General features: G+C 50.6%; 1 protein-coding gene across 1 annotated transcript in view; it reads left to right on the forward strand.

The window, feature by feature from the left end:
* The window catches only part of Coro2b (coronin 2B), a 107,108-nt gene that overhangs the window by 79,501 nt on the left and 5,264 nt on the right, over positions 1-22,343 (forward strand). Inside the window, exons 3-11 of the mRNA XM_052188096.1 lie at positions 541-657; positions 14,717-14,866; positions 15,807-15,971; positions 17,878-17,994; positions 18,213-18,317; positions 19,270-19,366; positions 20,622-20,734; positions 21,014-21,104; positions 21,299-21,438. Of these exons, the coding sequence (XP_052044056.1) occupies positions 541-657; positions 14,717-14,866; positions 15,807-15,971; positions 17,878-17,994; positions 18,213-18,317; positions 19,270-19,366; positions 20,622-20,734; positions 21,014-21,104; positions 21,299-21,438 (1,095 nt within the window). The remainder of the gene's footprint in view (positions 1-540; positions 658-14,716; positions 14,867-15,806; positions 15,972-17,877; positions 17,995-18,212; positions 18,318-19,269; positions 19,367-20,621; positions 20,735-21,013; positions 21,105-21,298; positions 21,439-22,343) is intronic.

Genomic DNA, 22,343 nt, shown 5'->3' on the forward strand with positions numbered 1-22,343 from the left:
GAATGGAGAAGGCAGGGCGTCTTACCCCTGTTTTGGACAACAGCCTTGACACCTTTATCAGAGCCCAGGAATGTTCAAGGCCCTGGCTGTGGCTCCAGCCTGCTGAGAAAGGCCCCCAGCTGGCTGAGTCACAGCTGTCAAAACAGCCTAGGAGTTTCCATCGGGACACAGAAAGGAAGTGAAGGGCCTGAGGAACCCACCCCAGCAGAGGAACCCACCCCAGCAGAGGAGCCCACCCCAGCAGAGGAGCCCACCCCAGCAGAGGAACCCACCCCAGCAGAGGAACCCACCCCAGCAGAGGAGCCCACCCCAGCAGAGGAGCCCACCCCAGCAGAGGAACCCACCCCAGCAGAGGAGCCCACCCCAGCAGAGGAGCCCACCCCAGCAGAGGAACCCACCCCAGCAGAGGAGCCCACCCCAGCAGAGGAGCCCACCCCAGCAGAGGAGCCCACCCCAGCAGAGGAGTCCAGGCAAAGATCTTTCCTTCCTGAGCCACTCTGAATGAGGGCACCAAACTAATGATTTGTCTCTCCCTTACAGACAGGCAGAATCGAACCAAACTACCCCAAGGTATGCGGTCATCAAGGCAACGTGCTGGACATCAAATGGAACCCCTTTATTGACAACATCATCGCCTCTTGCTCAGAGGACACTTCGGTGAGCTGAGAAATGGGTGGTCCCCAAGAATAACCCTGATTCCCCTAGAGAGCCTCTCTACACACTACTCTCTTTCTCCTCTCAGCCCTGTTCCACTCCTTCCCTCTTCAACCAGGTCCAGAATAGAGAGGACAAGGATCAGGAAGGGACCGGGACAGAGGGAGAGAATCTTTGCTGGACACACCCCACACTGAGTTTGGAAGTGTTGCTTTGTAGACGAGAATTAGAACCAAAAATTTATGTGTGTGTTTCTGCCTCTACCTGTGCTCTGTGTTGAAGGAGAGGGAGGTGGGGGAGAAGGGAGGAAGGGTAAGAGGCAAGGGGAGGAGTTTTATAGGCTCATGTGATAAATGCCCCATTGTTTATCTTCTGGGAGCTGTGGCTTCAAGGACTGTGGTGACAAGGGTCACATTGGGGGCATTGAATTCCAACTTTCCATGTCCCAGCCCTTGTGGGAAGATGAAGTAAATAGGAGAGAGAGAGCAGATGGGTGGAGAGCAGGCAGAGCTGGAGATGGAAGGGAAGAGGAGAAACTGCTCAACTTGGCTGAGGGCTTGCTGCACGAGCTTGAGGACCCGAGTTCAATCCCCAGAGATGGAGGTGGAAAGCGACTGGAAAATCCAGGGACACTGACGTCAGTGCAGCTCTGTGTCTATCCTTGCTCAGTGTGGCTGCCTCAGAGGGGCCATGGACCAGAGTAGGATTCAGCCAAACCGATACAAGGGCCCCCTCTGTTCCCAATGAAGACAGCTCTGCTTTTGAGCCAGGCCGTTGTGCTTACCCAGTGCTCACTGGCATAGTCTGAGGACAGGCTATGAGGCCGGGATACCGGAACTGGGGACTTCAGAGCTCTGTCTCCCTGTGTTCCCAGGCAGTCCCCAGGCTGACCCATGAAGTCCAGAGGGAAGACAGTTTGGCTCTGAGTCCCCGGCATCTAACACCGGACCTATTATCTAAAACAAACAAACAAACAAAACCTCCTGCTGTGAATTGGATGAAGGGATAGATGAGCTGATGGAAGGACTCTGTGTAGATGTGTGCATAGACAGAAGAATGCACAAATGAATGTCTAGGCACATAGACTGACAGAGAGAGAGTTGAATGATGGATGGATAGATAGATAGATAGATAGATAGATAGATAGATAGATAATGAATGAATGAATAAATACTATGGAAAAGGAGAAACAGACAGTATCGTCTCCATGGATTCCAAGTGGAGCAAGCTCAGAACAAAGAGATGGAGACTGGAAAGGCAGACAGGGCTTGGCTGGCTTGGCTGGCTGGAGAGATTCCTGAGGGCAGAAAATGCCTGCGGGGACAGTGAACAGAGGTGGTGAAAAAAGTCTGTTGGTTTTGTTACTTTCTTTAGCAGCCTCAGGGCCCAAGTGACCAGAGGACAATTATCAGGGGCCAGGTCACAGGAAGACTAGAGCTGCATATGTGTGGACAGGAGGTGGAGCCAGGAAAGGCCGCAGAGCCATGGGCACCACTGGCTGCTCCCTGGGCTGGGAAGGAGGCAGATGGAGCTCCTGGCGCTTGGTGAACATGATGGTGAACTGAAGAAAGGCTCAGGGCTCAGGGCTCAGGGCAGGCAAGGTTGCTCCCCAGCTAGGGAACCCGGGAGGACAAGGACTGCATCCGCCTCTGTCCCTGCCTGCTAGAGTGCTAAGTGCCTCACCAGGCTGCAGCGAGCAGGCAGTCTCGAGATTCTGGGCTCTTGCATGCTCTCTGGCCTGGGTGCTCCACATGCATAAATACTCAGGGAGGCAAGCAGCTCTGAGGGAGAGTGCAACTCACAAAGGGACAGTGTAAGACCCAGCTGGGAAAGGGAATGACAATTAGGCACATCTCGGTATGGAGAGGAACAGATCTGGCCCCAACTTTGGGACAATCGCTTCCCCGGGTCACAACTTGCACTGACTACATCAAGGCAGGATGGACCTGCCTGTGTTAGCTCAGCCTCTTCCTCTATCTGCTGCTGCTCCCTACTCGTGGACATAGCCAATGCGCAAGATATCCATAGTATGTGGTCAGACAAGCCCAAGGCTCAGCCCTGCTACAGGAGTCACATGATCGGTGCCCACTGGTTGACAGCCTGATGGTCCAAGATCTCTACTGTGGAATCTAGTGGCCTTGGGATGAGACCTCGGTGACACTGCTTAGTTGGGTGCCCAGTGGCATATGGCTTCACCACTCTGGGCCCTGGCTCTGCTCATTTCAGAAGCAGTAATAGCAGGACCCTCCCCAGCACAGTGACCAGGATATGAAGAAGCCCGTGCCTGTCTCTGTGCCTGTCGCCTCACAGATGCCTGCTCTGCAAACAGCCCCAGCAGGGAGGCAGAGCCCACAGACACATGCAGATGAGTCAGGCCTCCACAAATGGTGTGGGCACAGACAAGAGAGAGGCGCTAATGATGACCCAGATACGGGAAGAGGGAGGCCCCTGGGAGGGCCGATTCTGGAAAACTGGGGACTTGTTTGCCTGGGCGAGAGCCTGGGCCACCCATCCTCAATGGCCAATTAAACAAAGTAACAGTGAAACGCACAGAAGGGAGGTTTATCTGGTAAAGTATTTATTTGGATGGCATTCCTGGTGAGCTATGGTCCTGTCCATCACTGGCCCATCAGTGTTGGGCTCCAGTCTCTTCTTCAAGATGACCAAACAAGCTGTGGAAACTGAATGAAACCTTTCCTTGAGATAAGATTCCCCCGCCTGGAGAGATGGCTCAGCCCAGTTAAAGGCTGGGCTCACAACCAAAAATATAAGAGATAAGCTCCCTACCCCCATTCCCACCCCCACCCCTACTCCCACCCCCACCCCCACCCCCACCCCCACAGCTGGCACCAGGTTTCAGACTCTTCCTTCTCCCAGTGTGAGATTCCTATGGGAATTCTAATTTATTAGGGGCCATTTTCTTAACAGTCTAATAACCAGGAAGAGGCACAAGTTTCTTTAGGATAGCTTCATTCCTGCCAGTATGGTTACACTTTGGCCAGAAGAGAAAGAGTTAAAGTGAACCCAAGAAGAGTCCTGGCCTTGGACAAGGCCTGGAGGGAGTACACAGGGTGCCTAAGAAAAGGAGAGTCCCCTAGCTTGGTTGGAGCTGTGGGTGATGTCGCCAGAGGAGTGAGCAAGAGAGAAGGTTGCAAAGGGAGGTTGGTGTACACACACACACACACACACACACACACACGCGCGCGCGCGCACACTCACATGCACTCACACGCACACACATGCATGCAGAAGGGGTGGTGCTGAGGTGGAAGGAGGGGAGGGAAAAGGCAGGCTGGGCACTGCAGGGAGCGGGAGCAGCCCTCTACCCCAGGCTGCTGATCACCCCAGGCAAGATCAGGATGGACCTGAGCTTTTCAGCAGCTGCCAGGCCAGCTGTCCCTGAAGCCAGGCTCAGGGCCCCACCTCAGCCCTCAGGTTTCTGCTCACAGCTGTGCAGGTCTTGGGACTTGAGCCTTGGAGCCCACAGGCCCAGGGTGAAGTTCAGCTCTCCCTGAAGAGCTGGACCCTGAACCTGAGGTTACATCAGGAGTCTGTAGCAAGCAGATCCCCAGACTCCTGGCCTGCTGCCGCATCAAGGCCTTCCTTCTATGGGGGACAAAACTGAGGCTCAGAACCGTGGCAGGCTAACAGTCGGGATCCATCGCACACTCTATGTGTGCCCTCTCTGCGTGTCCGTGCTGGGACACACACTCATGAGCACTCACACGTGCACTGAGTCCTCCCACCTGGCCCTGCAGCCGTGTGTAAGGAGCCTCTGACTGACCTTCCTGCCCTAAGTTCTCCTGAATTCCCTCCACTACCCATTCCAGCCTGAAGAGTCGACTCACTGTGCAGCATACATACAGAGGCAGATCAGGGAGGTTCACAGGTGCACCAGACACAGTGTCCCCTACCAGGCTGGGAACATCAGCCCAGCAAGAAGCCTTTGCTGCAGGTCTGGTCCTTTCCTACCGAGGGTGAATGACAAATGGCTTTGAAACTCATGGAGTCCAGCCCATGGGTTACCACAGCCACATGGGTGAGCCTCGGTGTGGCACGGCCCCGAGGACCACGTGGCCTGAGGACTGTCCGCTGTTACAGGGTTCTGTTCTGCTTGCTGCCCTCATGTCTTCTTAACCTCTAGGGAGGCTTCCAGGCCCCCCTCCCTGGGCAGTAGCTCTAGCATTCACAGTACTAATGCTTGATGTTTCTGCTGGAGCAGATTATGATTCTATCACCACCCTAGTGAAGAACTTAGAGATGTAGACTGCCACCACCCTTAGAAAACATTTGGAAAAGTTGTTAGTGAAGCTAGGTCGAGATGTTTTGACTACTGGCTCGGATGTAACAAAACAACAACAAAAAAGAAGTCTTAGGGAACAGTTTGGAGCTCAGAAGGCACCCTCTTGCCCTCTTATTAGTCAAGCCGGGGACCCTTTATTGTCAGGGAACAAGAACAAGGTGGTCAGCGCTGGCCACCCTGACCCTCACGGAGGCTGCACTGGTGATGTTGATTTCCTACACTCATTTTTGCCCTCAGCTTCCTGATATGATTGATTAAGAATTGCTGGTGAGTAGATATGCATTCTGAGGATTTAAGATAGATATGAATGATTCCTATATAAAAGTTTAGATTTGTGATTCTTTTAAGATTCTTACAAGATTGCTTTTAAATAATAAAATAATTACTTCTTTCTCTGTAACCGCACATCGCTGCCTGCCAGTAAGAGACACTGGCTGAGGAAACTCCCTCGCTTGCCTGCACTTTGTTAATCTATAACAAGTTGCTTGGTTGTAAGAATAATTTGTTTTCTTTACCCATATTACATAATGTTATAGCTTATAAAGGTACTGAAAAATGCATTTTTTTATAACTGTTCACTAGACAAAAACTAAAATGTAATCACATTGTAATTGTATACTGCTTGAAAGATATTGCTGGGATGTCTAAGCTATGCAAGAAAGAATAAAGTATGGTGTGGCGTGGCGTGGCGTGGCATGGCGTGGCATGGTGTGGCTGGAACATTGTCTTTCCCATCCGTTAACTATGTGTGTCCATATAAGGTTTATGCGAATGGGGGTTGGAACGTTGTTCCTTCCACCCACCAGTTGTGTATATTTGTATGTGTGGAATATTTGGAGACTGCTTGCTGGAGCTTTGGTCTAACCATTCTATGTGTAAATATGTGTATGTCTATAGGTTTGTATGCATGCTTGTATGTGCGCATACACGTGTGAATTTTCTCTTTCTCACTGGCCACAGAGAGTGCCAGCCCCAGTAAAGTAAGCTTTGTTCCCTCAGAAAAGTGTCTGCTGAGCAACTTCACTAATGACTGACTGCCTTTGGCAGCAGCCCCTCTAAGTATCTGAATCCACCTGGTCAGCAGCTCTAAGCACTGACCTCCAGTGCCTGCCTGCCTCAGTTTACCCACCACATGGATGCCAAAGCCAGAGTCCTTGGCCCTTTCCCCTAGAAGTAAGTGCTTATCCGTCCCTGATCCCCCTTGTTCTTGGTTCCCAAACATTCAGAGGATGCTAAAGGGATACAGAGCTCCTCCCCATCTCTTGCCCCAGGGAAGTCTTTAGCACTATCAAGATGCTGCATCCCTTGGGATCAATTCCCTTCCTCCAAGCCATGAGAGTCTTTTGTAGTCTATCCCCTACACCCCTGCAGGATTCAGAGAGCCTGCCCAAGCTCTTTCCCCAGAGGCCTCCTCCTGGGGGAGGAAAGGGACCATAACTCTGCCTGGCATCTGGAAGAATCCAGTTCTTTCCGCCAGCCTGCTGGGTGATGTCACCTATTGTTGAAGTGCTGTGCTTTTTATAGCTTCTGCTGCAGCAAGGGAGGGCAGCTGGCTGGCTGGCAGGCTGGGGAAGGGCAGTATAGCTTGCTTTCTGAGGCTCAAGCTCCTGGCCCTTCTCTGGGTGGCACTGCTCAGAGGAAGATGATAGAGCATCAGACAGACAGACAGACAGTGTTCAAGAAAAAGAGAGAAGATTCCCAGGATGAGAAAGGTGGCAGGAAGAGCTCCCTCTCCCTGGTGGGCCAAGCTCAGCATCTTTCTTTTATCTTCTATTTAAGCTCCACCAGCAGCATTTGCTCTCTGCAACCCAAAGATAACACTGGGGAGCTCAGTACTGGCCTGGCAGACTCAAGCCCCTGGATTCAATTCCCATTACAAGGAAGAGAGGCAGGGAGAGAAGGAGGAAGGGGAAAAGGGAAGGCAGGAGGAGAGAAAGAGAGAGAGAGAGAGAGAGAGAGAGAGAGAGAGGAGGAAAAGGGGAGGGCAGGAGAGGAGAGAGAGAGAGAGAGAGAGAGAGAGAGAGAGAGAGAGAGAGAGGGAGGAGGAAGAAAAGAAAGTGCATCCTGGGTGCCCATTCTGGCTAGGCAGCATTGCCCTGCTGGGGAGACAGGGAGAGCGGCCTGCACTATGGAGCTGGCTAAAGTCGTCTCTGCACCCCAAAAACGGTGAGTGCAGATTGGCATTTCCACTGAGACTGGACAGAGTAGCTGGCAAGCCCACAGGGAATTGCTATAGACAGATGGCTCAGTGGCTTCCAGTGCATTTGGACTCTGACGTCAATAGAATGCCCGTGCTGCCTTTCCTATAAAGAACAGCAGGCACAAAGCTCAGCATGGTGGCGCACACCTGTGATACCAGCACTTGGGAAGTAGATGCATCAGGATCAGATATCAAAGGTCGTCCTTGGCTGCATTTGGAGTTGGAGACCAGCTTGAACTACATGAGACCTTAAATACATACATACATACATACATACATACATACATACATACGCAGACCAGCTTGAACTACATAAGACCTTAAATACATACATACATACATACATACATACATACATACATACATAATGGTTGGCCCTTTGGGATCCAGGCGATGGCTCTCTGGGTAAAACTCTTACTGTGTGTGCTTGAGTACCTAAGTACAAATCCCTTGAACCCACATAAAAAACCGTACACACACACACACACAGGTACACAGACACACACAAAATAAAATCAATTTTAAAAGTAAAAGCACAGCACATAGTGACAGTCAGCCCATGAGATTTGAGAGTGACAGTGACCACCTTGTTCCTGGTTCATGAGCTTGTGTATAATTTTATTTGTTATTTTATTAAGTACTCCTAAACCGGGCGGTGGTGGCGCACGCCTGTAATTCCAGCACTTGGGAGGCAGAGACAGACAGATTTCTGAGTTCAAGGCTAGCCTGGTCTACAGAGTGAGTTCCAGGACAGCCAGGGCTATACAGAGAAACCCTGTCTCGGAAAAAAAACCAAAAATAAAAAAAAAAAAAAACCAAAAACAAAATCAAGTACTCCTACTGTGAAACAGCTTCAGGCAGCCTTTCCAGAGAGAGCCAGAAGAGACGCTGTCACCACGGGAGGCCATGGCTGTGTGTATTGCTTCCCTGAAGACCTAGCTGGTACAAGGACCAAAGATGCAGAAGCCAAAGACAGAGCTACCATGACCCTGACCCTGCAGGTGCAGGCTGCTGAGGGCATCGAGTCTTAGTTTTGATAATAAAATTAAGAAGTGCACATAGCAGAGCATACTATATATAACCCCAGCATTTTTTAAAGATTTATTTGTTATTATATATAAATACACTGTAGCTGTCTTCAGACACCCTGGAAGAGGGAATCAGATCTCATTACAGATGGTTGTGGGATTTGAACTCAGGACCTCTGGAAAAGCAGAGTGCTCTGAACCTCTGAGCCATCTCCCTGAGCCATCTCTCCAGCCCCATAACCCCAGCATTTGAGGAGGAAAAGAAAAACAGAGTTCAAAGTCATCCTCAGGTACATAGTGAGTTTAAGGGCAGCCTGGGCCATGAGAAACCCTATTTGGAAAAAAAATTTTATATATATATATATAATGAAAGAAAGGAGGGGCCAGAGAGAGGTTCAGTGGCTGAGGACAATTGCTGCTCTTTATCCTGAGCCATGTCACGTGGCTCACAATCAACTGTAACATAGCTCCAGGGCATCCAGTGCCTTCTTCTGACCTCTGTAAACATCTGTATGCACAGACACATACATATACACAGAGTCAATAATACACACATACATACATGCATATGTACATATATATATGGATAAAAACTGAAATATAATTTTAATAATTATTTTTATTCTCTCATATATTATATCCCGACTGTAGTTTCCCCTTTCTCCCCTCTGCTCAGCCTCTCCCCCACCCCAATATAATTATTTTTTAAAAGAAAAAAGAGTCACATCTAAAGTTTGACCTATAGAAAAGTTGTCTGTAATCCTTAATTTTACATAAGCATTATTCAAGTAGGTATTGCAAATCCGTGGTCATTGTTTTAGTTAGGATTTTTTTATGATTTATTTATTTATTTTATACATGTGAGTACACCATTGATGTCTTCAGACACACCAGAAGAGGGAGGGCATCAAATCCCATTACAGAGGGTTGTGAGCCACCATGTGGCTGCTGGGAATTGAACTCAGGACCTCTGGAAGAACAGTCAGCGTTCTTAACTGCTGAGCCATTTCTCCAGCCCCTTAGTTAAGTTTTCTATTGATGTGATGAAACATCATTACCAAAAGAAACTTGGAGAAGAAAGGATTTATTTCTATCACATTTCCATATCACAATTCATCGTCCAAGACTGTCAGGACAGGAACTCAAATAGGGCAGGGACCTGGAGGCAGGAGCTGATGCAGAGGCCATGGAGGAGTGCTGCTCACTGGCTTGCTCCCCATGGCTTGCTCAGCCTGCTTTCTTATAGCACCCAGGACCACCAGCCCAGGAGTGGTACCACCTACAGTGGGCTATGTTCTCCCAACATTGATTGATCATCAATCAAAAAAAAAAAAAAAAAGCAACATGGGTCAATCTGGTGGAAGCATCTTCTCAATTATGAGTCTCTCTTTCAAAATGAGTCTAGCTGCGTCAGGCTGACATAAAACTGGACAACAGTCATCTTCCTGGGAGGGAACATGGAACATGTTTCATTTTCTTTAGTCTTCATGGCAATTGTGTGGCACGGTTAGGGTCACCCCTCAGCTGAGAAAACATGTTCAGAAATTCTAAGAGCCTTGGCCACAGACTCACAGTGACAGGTCAGAGCCTGCGTTTGCAGGGAGCTTGCATGAGCTCAAGGTCAAGCTTTGCTGGCTGGCTGCCCTGGCCCCGCTCTCGCACACACGGTTTGGAGGCTCCATCTCCTTTCCTTCATGCGCTGAGCTTGCCCTCACTTGTCTGCGTATGTCTGCTGTCTCTCAGGAGACTCTGAGCTCCTGGAAGCCCAGACGAGCCCTGCCCCCCACCCCCACTTATCTAATTGATTAAATGTGCCCGAGTGTGGCAAGACCCTGGCTCCGGGCTGGAAGGGCACTCTCTAGCACAGCTGGCTTGCTGGAGGAGAACCCTCCACACGTCTCTCCACCCCTTCCTTCCCCAGATCCTGTTTGGCAGACTCTCGGTTTCCTGTGTCACTGCAGTAGGCTCGCAGCACACTCCCTGGGCAGAGCCACAGTGTTCCTCCTACATCCCAGATACACTTTGTTTCCAGAAAATGCCATGCATTCTAAGAGACAGGCGGTTCCTTCTGGGTGTTTTAAGCCCACCATGAACTGCAGCTACTCTCCAGAGCTGCTGCTGCTTCTTCTTCTTCTTCTTCTTCTTCTTCTTCTTCTTCTTCTTCTTCTTCTTCTTCTTCTTCTTCTTCTTCTTCTTTTAATTATCTGGTGCCAACTTTTTGCTGTAGGTCCAGCCTAGTGGTTTCTTCCCTCTCAGCAATGTCAGAGAAGTCTGGGAGATCAACTAACTTGGCTCAGTGTGTAGATGAGAAAGCTGGGCCCAGGAGGGGAACTTCCAGGTATCAAATAAGAGACACCTCTCTTTGGGGTATTGATTTTCCCTGGCTCCCCAAACCCTGCACGCGCACACACACACACACACCCGTTTCTCAGAAGCTTAAATCCATCCTGGAGGCTGGAGCTGCAGTCCCACCTCCCTTGTGTTCCCCGAGGCACAAGCCACTCTAACAAATCTGCTCACATGACTCTGGACCCAGCTCATGACTCTGGACTTAAGCCACAAGCCTCTGCAAGGCCCACAGATCCCTTTACTTTCTACACCAAGAGCCAGAACCTCAGAGGGGTTAATGCCTCTTCCAGTGTCACTCAGCTAGTGAGTGGGTTTGGCCTCAATACATATGCGCACACACACACACATACATACATGCATACACATGCATGCACACACAAGAATATGTATATGCATATGCATTTATATTACACACAAGCATAAATGTATATATAATTTATTTCTTATATATGCTTTTTGTTTGTTTTGGTCTTTTGGATTTGTTTTTTTTTGAGACAGGGTTTCTCTGTGTAGCTCTGTGTAGCTGTCCTGGAACTCACTCTGTAGGCCAGGCTGGCCTCAAACTCAGAAATACGCCTGCTTCTTCCTCCCAGAGTGCTGGGATTACAGGCATGTGCCACCACCGCCCGGGTCTTATATATGTTTATACATGTATCTTATATATTCTTATATGTGTATGTGCATATATATGGTATATCTATACATAGCAATATGCAAAGATACTGTCTACAGTCACATGAAAATAAATAAGCTGTAAAATATGCATAATAGTAGCTTTTTGGAACAAAAGAAGAAAGTGTGTGTATGGTGTGTATATGTGTGTATATGTGTGTGTGTATGGTGGGTGTATGTGTGTATGTATGTATGTGTGTATATGTGTGTATGTGTGTGTGTGTGTGAGTATATGTGTGTATGTGTTGTACGCATATCTAATCTAAGCATTAGTCTTCTCAATTGAGGATGAACAAAATGTGTGTCTTCCCAGTACTTTGGGAGGCAGAGGAAGGCAGATTTCTGAGTTCAAGGCCAGCCTGGTCTACAGAGTAAGTTCCAGGACAGCCAGGGCTATACAGAGAAACCCTGTCTCGGGAAAAAAAAAAAAACAAATCCAAAAAAAACCAAAAAATAAATAAATAGAAAGAAAGAAAGAAAGAAAGAAAGAAAGAATGTGTGTCTTCCTGGTCATCACCCCACTCCACTATCCCCACTATTTCTAAACTCGTCCTCACTCCACAGTCCTTGCACTGTTAGAAGGCAGAGGGTCACACCAGGCCCCTCTTCATGTCACTCTTGCACACTAGCAGGTGGTGGGTTGTGGTGAGAGCCACCAGGGTCTCCCAGTGAGGAACCTTGTTCTCAAGTGGGCTGATTCCCTGAAACTGAGAATGGTGGTTTCAAGTTCTCCATGGAACAGCTCCCTTCTTATTTCCATAGTCTGAGGAAGATGCACCCAATTGGTCAGGAAACTTGGCAAAAGAGTTCCCTTCAAGCACCCCAACTTCAGCCCTGCTTGCTTGCTTTCAGATAATCTTTGTGATTAATGGTCTAGCCAAATGGTGACAGTGACAGATTGACATCACATATTTAATTGTTCCATTGTTGTTAGTCTGTTGTTTTCTGTCTAGATGATGTCATAAGGAGTATCCCATGCCTTTCTAGGTATACTAGTTACATAGTTACTTCTCTTGAGCAACTGTGAGAAAGCACTATGACCAAGGCAACTTATAGAAGAGTTTATTTGAGCTTATGGTTCCAGAGATTAAGAGTCCATCATGGCAGGGAGACATGTCAGCAGCAGTGGAAGATGAGGGTTTATGTCCTTTACCATAAGCATGAAGCAGGGGCTCAACTGGAAAATGAGAATCTTAAAACACCTCAAGCCCTGGCTGGGTGGTGGTGTTACATTACACACCTGTAATCCCAGCACTTGGTAGGCAGAGGCAGGCAGATCTCTGAGTTCAAGGCTAGCTTGGTCTACAGAGCAGGTTCCAGGAAAGCCAGGGCTATACAGTGAAACTCTGTCTCAAAAAAGAAGGAGGGGGGCGGGGAGAGAGGGAAAGAGAGAGAGAGAGAGAGAGAGAGAAGGAAGAAGGTAGGGAGAGGGAGGGAGGGAGAGGGAGGGAGAGGGAGCGAGGGAGAAGGAAAGGGAGAGAGGGAGGGAAGGAGAGGGAGGGAGGGAGATAAACAGAGGGAGAGAGGGAGAGGGAGAGGAAGGGAGGAAGGGAGAGGAAGGGAGGGAGCGAGAGAGAGACCTAAAGCCCACCTCCAATGGCTTACTTCCTCCAACAAGGTCACACTGTCACACCTTCTAAACTTCCCCCAAACAGCCAACTGAGGATAAAGTGTTCAAATACAGAGCCTACGGGGGACATTCTCATTCAAACTGCCCAGCAGATCATAGCTAACTGCCTAGAGAAAAGGCTCAGGGGTTAGTTAAGTGTGTTTACTTCTCTTCCAGAGGATCCAAGTTTGGTTCCTAGCACCCACGTCAATTGCTGTAAGTCCAGCTCCAGTGCCATATCTGACCTCCTCGAGCACTGCACTCAAGTGAGAGCGAGCATGCACACGCACGCACACACGCATGCACGCGCGCGCACACACACACACACACACACACACACACACACACACACACGGGGGTCCCACTTCTCATCATAATTCTGCAGCTATATACAGACCCTCACCACTGATAAGCCATTATCACCGCTGCCTCATTGTGCAACCCAATAGGCCAGGCAGGCAAGAGCAGGGACAACCTCCCCCACGACACATAAACACACCACCTTGCACACACAAAGACGACATGGCAACAATTGAAACGCACGCCTGGATGGAACTCCTGAAGCCCAATGGGATGAATACCAGAAACCACGATCTACCTGGGGCTCCGTGCCTCTCTCTGGAGTCATGTGCTCGTCTCTGGAGCTCCCCACCCAGACCGTTTGGGGCCCATCCTTCCCTCCACAGACCATCTTTCCCTCCACAGACCATCCTTCCCTCCACAGACCATCTTTCCCTCCACAGACCATCCTTCCCTCCACAGACCATCCTTCCCTCCACAGACCATCCTTCCCTCCACAGACCATCCTTCCCTCCACAGACCACCCTTCCCTCCACGGGCCACCCTTCCCTCCACAGGCCACCCTTCCCTCCACAGACCATCCTTCCCTCCATAGACCACCCTTCCCTCCACAGACCACCCTTCCCTCCACAGACCACCCTTCCCTCCACAGACCACCCTTCCCTCCACAGACCATCCTTGCCTCCACAGACCATCCTTGCCTCCACAGACCATCCTTTATGCTTCTTGGCTTGCACAAGACTGCAAACAGCAGCTCCGCCCTCCAGGCTCTGCTTGGGCTCTCCCCCAAGCCTGACCTCTAGACTGATGCTCTGCCCTTGAGCCCGGGTTATCTCTTAGCATAGACCAGAGCTTCCCTCTGCCCAGACGTCCATCCAGGGTCAGGGACAGAGTAGGAGAGCCACCATGGAGGACACAGAGGAGCTAGGGCAGAAGAAGGAGAAGCAGATTCTCTTAGCGAGTTACTGGGGAAGATGAAGGCAGATTTTTAATTTGGTACTTGCTGACAGCTGCTGTGACTGACTGAGCCTGGCGGGAGAACAGCATGCTGGGGGACAGGGAGAGGCTCCGCGGATAGAGTATTTGTCTGGCATGCGCGACATCCTGAGTTCAATCCCCAGCGTCCTATAAAAACAGGTGTGCTCAAAACAAGTCCTGGTGGCACATTCCTGGGCTCTAAACACTCCAGAGTTGAAGGCAAGATCAGAAGTTTCAGGTCGCCAGACAGTGGTGGCGCACGCCTGTAATCCCAGCACTTGGGAGGCAGAGGCAGGTGGATTTCTGAGTTCAAGGCCAACCTGGTCTACAGAGTGAGTTCCAGGACAGCCAGGGCTACACAGAGAGACCCTGTCTGGAAAACAAACAAACAAGCAAACAAACAAGAAGTTTCAGGTCATCTTGAGCTACATTTGATCCTGTTCAAAAACAAACAAACACAATTTAAAAAAAAAAATGAAGACAATGATCATTGTCTGGGGTCATATGGCAGAGGACACCTGCGGCCAAAAGAGGGGTGCTTTCTGCCACTAGCTCCTCCTCCAGGTCTGGGGCACTCCCTGCCCCTGTCTGTCCAACTCAAGCCAAGACTGTCCTCTCTGCAGGTGCGGATCTGGGAGATCCCTGACGGTGGACTGAAGCGGAACATGACCGAGGCCCTCCTGCAGCTCCACGGACACAGCCGCCGCGTGGGGCTGGTTGAATGGCACCCCACGACCAACAACATTCTGTTCAGCGCTGGCTATGACTACAAGGTGTGGCCCAGGTGTGGGCAGTCTGCTTAGAGCTGGCTCAGTGGCCGGTGATGAGGGAGAGGGGAGCAGGGATCAGTCTAAGCATGTTGACTGACACCCGCCCATTGGGTCAGTCAGCCATTCTGTCATTCATTTACTCTCTACGTAAGACCGACCATCTCCTGTACACATTTTTTCCCTGGGAGACTTGGGGGCTTAAGACATCTTTCCTGTCCTCTCTGGAGTTTAGTGGACTAGCAGACCACAATGCCCATAACCTTTGCCTGGTAACTTCCTAACCAAGAGATGATCATGCCTTCCTAGTAGGAAAAATGAGCAACCTGTGGTGCAGGGCTACAGGGGAAATGCAGCCCCAAACCCTGTCATGCCAGCTATCTGGGACCAGTCAGGGATGTCTCTCCTTATTTCTTGAAGAAAACAAGTCAAGCCTGGGACCTGTTGGAGGCCCTCAATGGATGGGTGTGTTGGTTACTTTTTGAGCTGTTGTGACCAAATACCCAACAAGAAGCAACTTAAGGAAGGGTCATCTTGGCTCATAGCTGGAGGGTATAGTCTGCCAAGATGGCTGGCTCATGAGGCAGCGGGTCACACTGCATCCACCGCAGTCAGGAAGCAGAGAGATGAATCCCAGTGCTTAGCTGTGGCTGGAGAAGTGCCACCCACATTTAGGGTGGGTCTTCCCACCTCAGTGAACCCAGTCTAGACACTCCCCCACAGATACTTCCAGACCACTGTCTTCTAGGTGATTTTAACTCCTGTCTAGGTGCCAGTCAGTGTGTAACTGAGATATCTCTGCCTTTCTGTGGCCGCCTGTGGCCCAGCGTAGCCCAGGTCTTGTGCAGACAGCTCCTCCCACGGCTGTTGGTGTGGATGGAGGACAGGCACCCAGGACCACGGCAGGCAGCCGCTGACTTTACCCCCTGCACATCTGCCTCCACAGATCCTCATCTGGAACCTGGACATAGGCGAGCCAGTGAAAATGATTGACTGCCACACCGACGTCATCCTCTGCATGTCCTTCAACACGGACGGCAGCCTGCTCACCACCACGTGCAAGGACAAGAAGCTTCGCGTGATTGAACCCCGCTCTGGGCGTGTTCTGCAGGTGGAGCCCTACACTGTGTTGAGGGGGAAGAGGTGCTAGGTCTGTGGAGGAATGGGGCCTGCTCCTGCATCTCACCCACACCGCCGGTCCATCCTATCGGCTCTGGACCGTTCTCAGCCTGTAGGAACTCTGATTTATTACGGGCAGGAAGGGACCAGAGGGGTGGAGGGCTCTTTACTGCCACAGTGACAGCTCCTCAAAGGGGGATTCTTCTACCTGCTGCAACAAACCTTCAGTCCCTGAGTCCCTGGGGTTACCCAGGACCCATCATGGGTCCTAGGGAGGGGACCTTGGACTCACTGCCCAGCCACCTGCACAGGATGTGCCTCTGGCAAATGGCACAGATTCCAGGACCACAGATGGTTCCATGTGGCTGGTGAGAGGTTACTCCCTCCCCAAGATTCATATTGAAGGGATTGAACTATTTGGGAATAACCAATGATTGTTTCCTGAGTTCTTACTACATAGCAACCATAAGGCTCTGGAGGATGGAAAATGCAGATGGGCAGGACAGGGGACAGAGGATGACGTAATTAAAAGGAAGCAGTTGATAGGGAGGGAGCTTACCTAGCACACACAGAGCCCTGGGCTTGGTCCCCAGGACTGCCTGAAACTGTGGGGGTGGCTCATGCCTGGAATCCCAGCACTTGAAGATTGAGGCAGGAAACCGGGGTTGGGGCGTCTTTCCAGGACATGTTTCGTGGGTTAAAAGAACCGCCTCTGTGGTGGTACTCAATGCAGGCCCCTGAGGAATTAGTGAAAGGTAACCTGGCCCTTCCCTGTTTCCACTGTTCTGGATAATGCAAGGCCCTTGCTTCTGAATCCCAGGGCTCTGTGCTGGAAGACAACTGTGTTAGCAGCCTGCAGCTACTGTAACAAGTAACCTGGAGCTAAGCAGCTCTAAGCAACAGAGGCTTGCTCTTTCCATAGAGGAATCCAGGTGTCCCGAGTGGCTGTGTCTGCAGGCTGCTCTCCCTGCAGAGATTTTAGGGAGACTCAGTTCTTGTTTGTGTGTGTGCACACGATGCACACACATGCATTTACATGTACACATGCACATGAATGGAGAGGCTGATGGCAGCTGTCTTCTTCAGTTGCTCTCCACATCATTTTTTTGAGGCAGGGTCTCTCGCTGAATCCACCCTCACTGATGCAGCTAGGCCACTGGCCAGCAAGCCTGGGGAACCTCTTGTTTCCATCTGCCAGGGCTTGGATTACAAAGGCCACCACCTAGATTTTTACTTTTTGAAAATATTCTACATTTATTAATTTTACATGTGTTGGGGGGGGAGCTTACACGGGGAAGATATCAGGGGAGAACTCAAAGGCATTAGTTTTCTTCTTCTACCATATAGGTTCCTGGATCTGACTCAGGGTTTCAGCTCTAAGGCAAGTGCCTTTACCAGCTGAGCCTCTTTAAATATATATATGGTTTTTCGAAGATTGAACTCAAGACCTCTGCTTGTATAGCAAGCACGTTATCGATGGAGCCATCTCTCCAACCCTTGTTTTATTTTCTTGAAACAGGGTCTCACTGTGGAGTTCTGTGTAGTCTATGCTGGCCTGGAACTCCTGCCTCTTGCTTTTTCCAGCTTCTGGGGGGCTGCTGGCATGCTGGCCTGTGGCTGTCCCACTCCAGTTCCCTGTCCCTGCCTGACCTCACCTCTCTCTTACAAAGACACTGATGACAGTATTTAGAGCCTACCTGTGAAAGTCATAGCAGTCCCTCCATCTCAGGATTCGTAGCCAAATTATATATGCAAAGGTATTTTTAAATCTAAATCAGGAGGCAGTCACAGCACCCTGTAACTGGGATATGGATTTTGGGGTCCCACCATTTCATTCAACTCTCTACAGATCCACATACTGAGGGCCCTGGTTCACCTATGATCTCTGTCCCCTCCAGGAGGCAAACTGTAAAAACCACAGAGTGAACCGGGTAGTGTTCCTGGGCAACATGAAACGACTCCTCACGACAGGCGTCTCCAGGTGGAACACAAGACAGATCGCCCTCTGGGACCAGGTCAGCCACTGGGATGCCAGCAGGAGGGCAGGGAGGGCAGCCAGCCTAGATCTGAGCTCCTGGGTCTCTGAGTCCCAGACAGGGCAAAAGTAGAATAAAGTCTGTGCCTGAGGCCTCTGCTGAAGGGGCTGTAGCTTTGGCGGCTGTGCTGGGATTTGGGAAGGAGCCAGGCTCTCCTCCAAGATGCAGCCTGACCCACACCTCCCTCCTCCCTACAGGAGGATCTGTCCATGCCAATGATCGAGGAAGAAATTGATGGACTCTCAGGCCTCCTGTTCCCATTCTATGATGCTGACACCCACATGCTCTACCTAGCTGGAAAGGTAGGGGTGGGGGAGAGACTGTCAGTTAGTGGGAGATTCCAGTCCCCATTAGAACATTACTCATGCCTTATCCCTAAGAAAACCAACCTAATCTTTGTGGCTTCCCACGAGCCAGCCCAGCCCGGCTATGTCTCTGTCGTTGTCGCTGAAGTGTCAGTGACTGAGAACTCCTTTCAGGACAAATCCACAAGAGTGGAGCAGTAAAGATCTAAGCCTGGCATGTAGCCAAGCACCAAAGGCAGAAGCACCTGGCAGGAGGTCTTCAAATATGGCCTCGTCAGAAAGGCTGTATGGGTGTGATAAACCACACCACACCACACACATCACACCAAACACCACTCTGCACATAGAATGTACATACCACATACATACCACACATACTTACTGCACCATGCATACACACCACAGAGACCATACATATATAATACACTGCACACATACCACACACGATACCACCCATATATGCCACATAAAACACCACCCACATATTCCACACACCACACATACATGTCACACAGACTATACACACATACCACATTGCAGACTTAAACATTATACAGACTATAATATATATACTACAATGCACACAAGTTATGTACCACACCTACATATACCATACCATATATACCATACAGTATCATACACATACCACACATCACACTGTATATATCACAGCATATACACACTATATGAACACACACACATACACACACACTGAGCACACATCACACAGATCCCATGTACCATACTGTGAGCACGCATACACACATATCACGTATATACCATCCCATATCTACCCCTACCCCTAGTAGAGTTACCAAGACCTAGAAGTACAGGTCTCTTTTGTCTCCTGGCCACCTCTGAGGCGCAGGGGCAGCTCTCTCCTACAGCACCCCGGGCCTAGGTCTGCTGGATCCTGCCCCCATTCTCACTGCCTCTCTGCTGCCTTCAGGGGGATGGGAACATCCGGTACTATGAGATCAGCACGGAGAAGCCCTACCTGAGCTACCTCATGGAGTTCCGCTCCCCAGCCCCACAGAAAGGCCTAGGTAAGGACCAGGAGGCTGCTGCAGGGCTGCTTTGTGCAGAACAGGAGATGGTATTGGCTTGGGCTTACACAGTAGTCAGACTCCAAAGCCACAGTCAGTGGGCAGAGGGGAATGGGACCCACACATGCCACCAGCAGCAGGCCAGCTCCCCTGTGCCCAGCCTGTCACTCGAGGCACCAGCTTGGCCATCTCTGATCAACAGCAGCCTGCAGGGTACAAGCTCTGTCTTCTTCCTCAGCTGTAGATGGAGAGACCCACTCCACAGTGGGGCTCACCTTGGAGGAGGAGGTTCAGTGGCTCTGAAGGCAGGAATTATAGCCCCAACTGGAGTACTGGCCAGGCCTAGCAGAGCAGGCAGGAGCTCCACCATTTTCCTTGAACCCCAGCACCCAGAGACCCGAACAGGAGACTGTGAGTTTGAGGGCAGACCAGAGGCTATGTGGTAAGACCCTGTTTCAGTAAAGAGGGAGAGAAAACGGGGAAGGAGGGAGGAGAGATAAGTGGAAGGGAGTGTATTCTAGAATTCTCTTTGGAAGAGCAGTTTCCATCCAAGTTGGAAAGGCCTAGAACCCTTACTCACACACTCCAGAAAGACGCATGTTCTGTCTGTGCTTGGCACGTTGCCAGGCCTCAGTCATCTATGTGCTTCATTCTCCCGTGACTTCACACGGGGCCATTTCTGCCCCATGAACCAAAAATTCAGAGTTAGTGAGTCACCCAGGAACTCCTGTGTGGAAAGGGGACAGAGTCCCAGTTCAAACCCAGTTTGTGGAAGTGCAGAATGAGCTCTTAGCACCGTGTGGCCCTGCCTTGGAGTACCTTGGAGTACCTCTTCTCTTCAGGACAATGGGCTAGGGAGGCCCAGGCAGGGCTGATGGTTCTAGATCAACAACAGAAGCTGTCTCTTGGACTATGTTGAAACCTCTGAGGTGAGGAATAGCTTTGCCGTCCTTTCTGTCCCCTGCAGACTGAGACAAAGAGGCCTAGGGAAGACAATTCATCCCAGAAGGTGCTAGGCCCTACAGCCTTGTTAACTTTGTATCTCGAGTTTGAGGCCAGCCTGGGATACATGACCTTAACCTTGCCTGCCCTCTCCCCTGGCAAAAAGTGACTGTCTTTAGTCAGAGGCTGACTCAAGACACCATGGCCACCCTGTCCTCTGGATGGGTCCTTGCACCCAAACTGCAGCCAGCCTGAGAACATGAGACCGTGAACAGGGACAGAGATTCCCACAAAGCCCCACGTCTCTCTATAGGTGTCATGCCCAAGCACGGGCTGGATGTGTCTGCCTGTGAGGTCTTCCGCTTCTACAAGCTGGTGACGCTCAAGGGCCTGATTGAACCCATCTCCATGATTGTGCCCCGGAGGGTGAGTGGACCTGGGCTGGTCTGCAGAGGGCCCCATACTGAGTCTTACTATCCAGACGAACCCAGATGAAGGAGGTGCCAGGGACTGGAGTACTCAGGCTCCACCTGAGGTAGAGGGTGGAGGACACTCTCAGGTAGGGATGACTGGTTTGCATGGAAGGAGGCAGTTCTCCACGGGTGGTCCGGGGAGGACGATGACTTAGAGGTGGAATTGCAGAAGTGTGCCAGGGCTTTTCAGCAGTTCCCAGCTATCCTTTCTCTTCTTCCAACCCCCGTGCAGTCAGATTCCTACCAGGAGGACATTTACCCCATGACACCAGGCACAGAGCCAGCGCTGACCCCCGACGAATGGCTGGGAGGCATCAACCGAGGTACCTCTGCGGGCGGGCACCACAGAAGAGCCCACGAGGCTGCAGGCTTTGCCACTGTCTAGCTCAGCCGGCTTCCTCTGCACAATCCCCTGTCCAGATGTGCCCTCCTCCCACACAACCAGCAAGCTCAGCCCCGTGATACCTCACTCTGCAGCCCAGCCTGCTGGGTGACACTGTCTCCATTTCCTTCCCAGATCCCGTGCTGATGTCTCTGAAGGAAGGCTATAAGAAGTCTTCAAAAGTGGTATTTAAGGCCCCCATCAGAGAAAAGAAGAGCGTTGTCGTCAACGGCATAGATTTATTAGAAAATGTCCCTCCCAGGACAGAGAATGAGGTAAGGCTGTGGGGTGTACCCCACAACTCAGCATGAGCCAGGCCTTTATGTTGCCACTATGAGCTGGAAGCCAGCTCCATCCTGGGACGTTTTTCTGTCAGTGACACATTCTATAAGTGACATGTAGTTGGCTCCCTTTGCCTCTGATCTCAACAAACATGGAAGTTGGGATGTCAGAGAGATCTGTCTCCCTCCAATCCTCAAATTCACTGACACGGAGATCAAACATCATCTTCATGAATCCACTGCAGAGTGTCGTGGGCATTGTAAATCACCAAGAGGATCCAGCCTGATCTCCTCATCTCATCTACCTTGCCTTCCTTTCCTACTTGCTCGGTGGAAGAGGCTGGCTGTTTACAAAAGGCGTCTCTGTACTTCCCAGAAAGAATGAGAACTCAAGCTGAGACAGCTAGAGCTGTCCATGCCTCTGAAGCTAGCCACTTTCAGGCTGTGCCCCCAGGCCCGCATGCCAACACAGCTCAGCTCAGCTGGCACTTACAGGTAGGGCACCTACCGTGTGTCAGGCCCGTAGCCTGATGCGGCTACAAGACTGATATCTGTATAAGCCCATCTGTGGATGAATTCAGTCCCTGCCATTTCCTGGCTGGGACTGAGTTTCCTGACTTGTCCAGCTGTTGCGACACTACAGAGATGGTGCACAGTACCCAGCAGTCCTCAAGGCCCATGCTAAGTGCTCAGAGAGGCTGGCCGTGTTAGCCCTGCACAGCTGGGTAACACACTGCCCAGAGCATATTAACTTCACCCCATGGATTAGTTACCTTTCTCATTGTTGTGGCTAAAATACCTGAAGAAGGAGGCAGAGGGGGTTTGGGGGGGGAGCTACAGTTGGAGGGGATACAGTCCACTCTGGCAGGGAAATCATGGCAGCACTAGGAAGAGGCATC

The sequence above is a fragment of the Apodemus sylvaticus genome, chromosome 7 (assembly GCF_947179515.1).
Source record: "Apodemus sylvaticus chromosome 7, mApoSyl1.1, whole genome shotgun sequence".
Lineage (NCBI taxonomy): Eukaryota > Metazoa > Chordata > Mammalia > Rodentia > Muridae > Apodemus > Apodemus sylvaticus.